The sequence below is a fragment of the Serinus canaria genome, chromosome 3 (assembly GCF_022539315.1).
Source record: "Serinus canaria isolate serCan28SL12 chromosome 3, serCan2020, whole genome shotgun sequence".
NCBI lineage: Eukaryota > Metazoa > Chordata > Aves > Passeriformes > Fringillidae > Serinus > Serinus canaria.
This window is the reverse complement of record NC_066316.1, coordinates 22362354-22368581: the sequence shown is the minus strand read 5'-3', so window position 1 is coordinate 22368581 and position 6228 is coordinate 22362354. Positions and strand designations below refer to the sequence as shown.

General features: G+C 49.8%; 1 protein-coding gene across 1 annotated transcript in view; it reads left to right on the top strand.

The window, feature by feature from the left end:
- Positions 1-2530: 2530 nt before the first annotated feature.
- PPP2R5A (protein phosphatase 2 regulatory subunit B'alpha) overlaps positions 2531-6228 on the top strand; it is a 42441-nt gene continuing 38743 nt past the window's right edge. The window contains exon 1 of the mRNA XM_009096418.4: positions 2531-3367. Coding sequence (XP_009094666.1) covers positions 3217-3367 — 151 coding nt within the window. The 5' untranslated portion in view covers positions 2531-3216. The remainder of the gene's footprint in view (positions 3368-6228) is intronic.

Here is a 6228-nt window from a genome sequence, read left to right as displayed (position 1 = left end):
CATTTTTACCTTAACTAGAACTTGCATAAAGCTTCCTTAACAAACTCTGAAATACTGATGAACTTCCAAGGCAGACTCTTTTACCCTGGGAACTGGCAGCAAGGCTTGAGTTGCCAATAAACAGTACCCAGGACATGCTGGGCAGTGTCAGTTTCTAAAAATGGGTGCAGAAGAAAATGACAGCTGTTGGAGGGCAGGCAGGAACAGAGGAACACAGTGATACAGGGGCTTGGCCCCAGTGATCTCTCAGTAAGAGCTGTGGGCCTTGAAGTGAAGGGAGAATTAACCAGGTAGGGAATGCAAGGATTTCCTTTACTGCAATCAATGCAGGAGCTGACAGTTTAAAGGACAAGTGCCAAAAGACTGCTATGTTGTCTATAAAATGGATTTTGTAATATAAATAAATTAAATGTATATTCTACAACATCTACAAGAATGATAAAAGTATATTACACTAGTACCCTATAATTTCTAGATATGTTCTACCCAGGATTGAATCTAAAGTGTATAGAAAAGGATTCTCAGAAGTCAGCTCAGCAGGTAGGGGTCATAGAATATTCTGAGCCAGAAAAGACCCACAAGGATCATTGAGTCCTGTGGGAACTCAGAACATCACTCCTGATGTCCAGAGCTACCGAGAGAACCCTTGGGGGTCTCGGGGGTCTTGGAATGTTGCCAAAAGCACTTGGTGGCTTGATTTTGATCCATCTAGGGATGTGCCACCGATGTATGAGAAGATGGAACCTGTGGGAATTACCCAGGTGTGAATGGTGAAGGGAAAATGTAGTTATAGGGTAAATTACAGATTTTGGGGTTTCTGTACAGGGGGGTTAAGGAGACAAGATGGAGGAAACAAGGCAGGTCACAAGACTCTTCCTCCTTCTTCTTGTCATCCATCTTCTGCTGTGGTGTTGGCACTTGGGAATTGGTCTGGGGTAAGAATGTATCCGGTGACGAGAGTGATAGGTATTGGGGATAAAAAGTAAATATGACATACTAGTTTTTGTTATAAAAGATGTGCCCGCCTTGGGGGTGGCGAGAGTGCCTTTGGCTGCCGTGCTGGTCAGATCCCAGTCGGGCAGAGAAGGGACTTTACAGATAAGATATAATAAACAATTCTGAAGACCGAAAAATCCTGGAGTCCAGACTCATCTTTTGAGACACAGCCTGCCAGAACCACCCTAAGCGTGTGTGGGGACAGAGACAAACAGCCGAACTCCACAGAGTCAAACTCTTAAGTGAATGGCCCATACCCTCTCTCTCTCTGCTAAAGATTATTTTACCAAAAGCAAAGAAGATGAGAAGTGCGCAAGTTAGAGACTGTGTTGACAGAGGAAAGGAAAATGAAAAGAGACAGAAGGAAACAGAGAGAACAGTTTCTACTGAACAGGCTTCCACACTCTTAGTCTTTTATACTCACACAAAGCTATAATCATTTGGCTTTTGATTTATGGTTTATACATACAAAGATTTAAGTCCAACTCCATGACATGAAGGCATTTTACAAACATTTATTGTGATCTTACTATATTTATGCTCTACCACAGCTACTGAAACTTGAGTGTGTGCTTAAAATACTACAAATACTTATTTGCTGAATTGGTATCCCAACCTATATAGTAAAAAGAAATGTGCTGACGTGCTTAAAACTTAGCTCTACGTGAATGGCTACAAGGTAAGGCATCCCACGTGTTTGCAGCTCCGAACGGGGGAGGGTGGAACTGGATATGGACCGGGACAGCGCAAATCAAGACTTTAGCGCAGCCCGCAGCGTACACACAGCCGTGCCTTTGCGTGCAGCGACTGTCACAGATCTCCTTTCTCCCGGCCAGGCTGCAGCCCGAGACCCAAACGCGCTCAGAGCTCGGGATCGGTTCCTCCGTGCGCACCCATCCCGGGAAGCGCCGCGCCTCCCGCCCGGGACACGGCACCTGCGGCAAGGACAAGCACCGCGGCCGCGCCGGCCGGCCAATAACCGAGCACAGCGGGACGGAAAGGAGACGTAAAGCGCTGAGGCGTCGGGAGAGTGGGCGAAAATAAAAAAAAAAAAAGTCGGGAGCACTGGGGAGATGGCACACGGAGATGCGCGACTCCTGGCGCTCCCCGTCAAGCACCCTTTCGCGGCGTCCCTGGGAGCAGCACGGCCGGACGCGCTGCGGAGAGCGCGGGACCAGCCGCGCCCGCCGCCCCGCTTCCCTCCCCGCCGCGGGATTGGCCGGTGCGCGCCCCGCCCGCGATCCCGCCCCTTCCCCTTCCCGTTCCCCTTCCCTTTCCCCCCGCCGGGAAACACCGCCCGCCCCGCCTCCCCCGCGTCTGGTTGGAGAAGCCGGCTGTCAATCATCCCGTCCCCGGCGCGCGGCCCAACTCCCGCGTTCTCCCCAGGCCGCCGCGAGCGGAGCGGGGGGCGTTCTGCGCTCCTCTCTCTCCATTGGTTGTTCTGAGCCATCAATCACCTGTCACCGCCAACCGCTGCCGCTGCCCCGCCTCTGCCCCGCCCCTCCCCCCTCCCTCCGCTCAACTCCGCTCGCTCCGCCAAGTTGCGCGGCCGCTGCCCGGTGGCTCCGCAGTTCTGGCGGCGCCACGCGCGGCGGCCCCCGGTGGAGCGCGACCAGGAGGGATGACGGCGGAGGCGCGGGGAGCGCCCGGCGGCGGCTGAAGGCGCACAAGGGGCGCGTGGAGGCAGGCGGCTGAATCTCAGGGGCGAGTCCGGCCGATGACAGCGGGCTCGATTGAAGGGGACGCGGAGCGAACGAAGCGGGAGCGGGGCAGCAGCGGCGCCGCCGAGCCCGTCCCGCGGCGGGTCACGCCGCGCCTGCCCTGAGGGCAGCGGGACCCCGGGAGGGAAAGTTTGGCGCTCACCCGCCCCCGTCCCGCCGGGCAAAGTTGTCTTTGGGTTTGTTTGTTTGTTTTCCCTTTCCTCCTCCTCCTCACCCCTTCCGCTCCCCCGCCGGCTCCGCGCGGGGAGGAAACGGCGAGGGAAGCAGGAACTGAGGAGCGACCCGGGAGCCTCCCCAGCGCCCGGCAGAGCCCGCTCCGCTCCTCTCCTCGTCGCTGCGGTGTGTGAGGGCAGCCAGGACTTCGTTTTTGGTGGTGTTTTTCGTTGCTGTTTTTTTTGCTGTTTTGGTTTTTTTTTTTTTAAGCCCCATTGTTTTTTGCCCGCCCGCTTCTCCCTCCGGTACAATATATGCTCGTGGAGAGCCGCCCCGCCGCCCAGCCATGTCGGCGGCCATCTCTGCCGCGGAGAAGGTGGATGGCTTCACACGGAAATCGGTGCGCAAGGCGCAGAGGCAGAAGCGCTCGCAGGGCTCCTCGCAGTTCCGCAGCCAGGGCAGCCCGGTGGAGCTCTCGCCGCTGCCCCAGCTCAAAGGTACGAGCCTGCCCTCCCGACCTCCCCTCCGGCTACAGGTGCCGCTGCCCACAGCGCCTGCCCTGGCTTGGCCCCTGCCCCGCGCCCTCTGCCCTTTAGCCGTGTCCTCCCCTGCCCCCGGTGCTTTCCAGGTAGGGACCCGCGGCAGGAATTCCTCCTCTGCTCGCACAAACCAGCGCCGCTGTCCCGGGCTCTGCTGACTCCACTAACTCGCCGCCCCCCTTTTCTGGCTGGTTCGCGTGTGGTATAAGGTCTTATTGAGGAAAATGCAGACCATAAGTTGAGTTGAGGAGTGCAGGCTAAAACCTGGGAGCGAGCGGTGGCTCCTCCCACGGGGGGTTTGCGGAGAGGAGCTGTGCCCGTGGCGTGACATCCCGAGTTAGCGGGGAGAGTTCGCGTTCGGCTGCTCCGTGCTTAGCACCGCTCTCGGACAGCGTGCAGCGACGTTTGCTGCTCTCCAGGAGTGGCCTGGGAGACTCCCTCCAGCACGGTGCGGTGTGGAGACACTCACGAGTGAATGAAAACTCTGGATGCTGGCATTGCTGAAACAGAAAATAGACAGTGAAGGTTTTATCCCCTTTTCCTTGAGAAGGCTCAGTTCATTAGGTCACAGAAATGAAGCGTAGTTTGTTGCAACCTTCTTTATTTTTAAAATTACGAGAAGGATATGTTGGGGAGGGAATACAAAACTTGTTATTAAAGCATTTGTCAGGGACTTGGAAAATAAGGGAGAGCGATTACCTTAACGTGACCTAGCATGTTAATTTTACTTCCACTGGCTTTAAAGTCTTAAGGCTTTTGAAGCTGCATCATATGATGGTGGGAAAAAAAAATCAGATTTGCAGCAAATATCCAAAATCTGAATAAGACATAGCAAACTTTAAAATATTCCTAGGTACCAAGTTGGGGTTTTTTTTCAGTTTGATTTTTATGCCGTTTACAATCATGTCTCTAGTATTTCAAGGCTGTCACGTTTTCCTGCTCTTTGAGTGACAGATGTACGTGAAGCATAAATCTGGCTCTTAGCTGAAATGTTATTGACTAGAAATAAGCTTAGGCAGGGGAGTAACAAGGGCAGGGTTGTGTGTTTGGTGTTAACGTGTTTGTTGCAGTGGTTTTGGTTGTTAGTTTTAACAACAGCAGGGGTGTTCTCGCTGCTTCTTTTGGGCTTTCCTTCCTCTGTGAAGTTGTGTCCTGGCTTGGTCCACTGCTTTGATTTGAGGGATTGACAACCTGGATAATTTGTTTGAAATCAAGATTCAGTTTCTGCTGTTCCCATGCTGTTCAGACAATACATTTTCCTCAGGGCTGAATTTGAGAAACCACACTTGAGAGTTTGTAAAGGCCCTTGGTAAATACTGCACATAGGTGGCAGACTTCAGAAAGTTTGAGTCCTGGTCCAGCAAACAGTTAAACATACGTGTGTTATGCAGGGAGCAATTCCAGCTTAAATCAGCAAAATGTCCAAGTTTACATTCTTTGCTGAGCTGGGACTTTAATATTAAATTTTTAACTCTGCATTATTAAGTCTTGTAGTTTTGTGAGTGTGGTTTTACAGATTTTTACTTGTAACACAGAGAAATTTTGCATGGCATCAGCAGCTCAGATGTTTGGAAACGTGAAGCCATAAACCAGCAGAGGAATTTCTTCAGTTATGCAGGGTTTTATAGTAGTTTGAATCACCTTATTGCCTGAAGTTCTTAAAGGAAAATCCCTTCAGTCTTTATGCTTATGATTCAAATGTGAAGTCTTGCCTTGGAGACCTGCTTCAGAACAGAAATTGTGGGCTGAATACACTTTTATGAGCTGTAGTGTCCCAAGTAGCCAGTTTGCAGAAAGTCAAGCAGCACTCCTTTTGCTTGTTTTTCTCCCTTAGGTTTGTGGTGTTAGAATTTGTCCTGAATGTAGCTGTGGGCATTGGGATGGTTTCTTTTCATAATGCTCCCTCTCTCCCTTTTCCTCTTAAACCTTCCTTGCCCCTGAAACCAAAAAAGGTTCTAGAAAGAGCTTGCTCTCTCTACAAAATGGATTGTTTAATACAACTATTTGATCTAATCACATGTGTCTTGGGAAGATAAATCTTTGCTTTATTCTTGAAAGTTGATATGCAATTCAGCAATAGTTTTGATGCTGCCAGTGTGGTATTATCTATAGAATCATGAGCAGGAATTCCCAGGGATGGGCTGGAAAAGGAAAGTACAGTCATTTTAATGATACCTACAGATGCTCAGCATACACTTAGTAATTAGAATAAGTTTTTACTTTTACAGACATTCTTCAAATAAATGTTAAACCTGAGGTATTTCAAACGTGTATTGGGAGAAAATGGAATATTTTTAGATTAAAAAGCAGTTTGGCGTTATGCTGCTGTAAAATATTTCATCTTCTTTATAGGTATTGTCTTGTTTCATCACTTTTAAGAGATAATATTCTAAAATAAGTATAAACAGTATTTTAAAACTCCCCAGTAGGTTTGCCAGACTGGCCTAAAGCACTTACATCTATTTTACTGGAGGGAGAGATGTTCCAGAAGAAAAACAGAAGTTACCCATCACTTTAGAAAGTACCTTCTTGGGTAGAGAGTGTTGTGGGATTTTTCCTTTTCTGTAGGTGCTGATTTTTTGCCACTGGCATGGCCAGCTCACATGGTGAGACACACTTTCAGAGTTGCATTGTTTCAAAGCCTTTAGACAGATAATCTAAAAATTACATATTTCTGCAGTTAATTGTACTGCTGCTCTGAATTACCAAAATTCTATGCTTTGGCTGTGTATTTCTTCTCCTACAGCACATCTCTAGTGGTGGATAACAGTCCCCAGCAGCAGGAACTCTTCCCTTCGGAGGTGTTTTTGGGGGAGTGA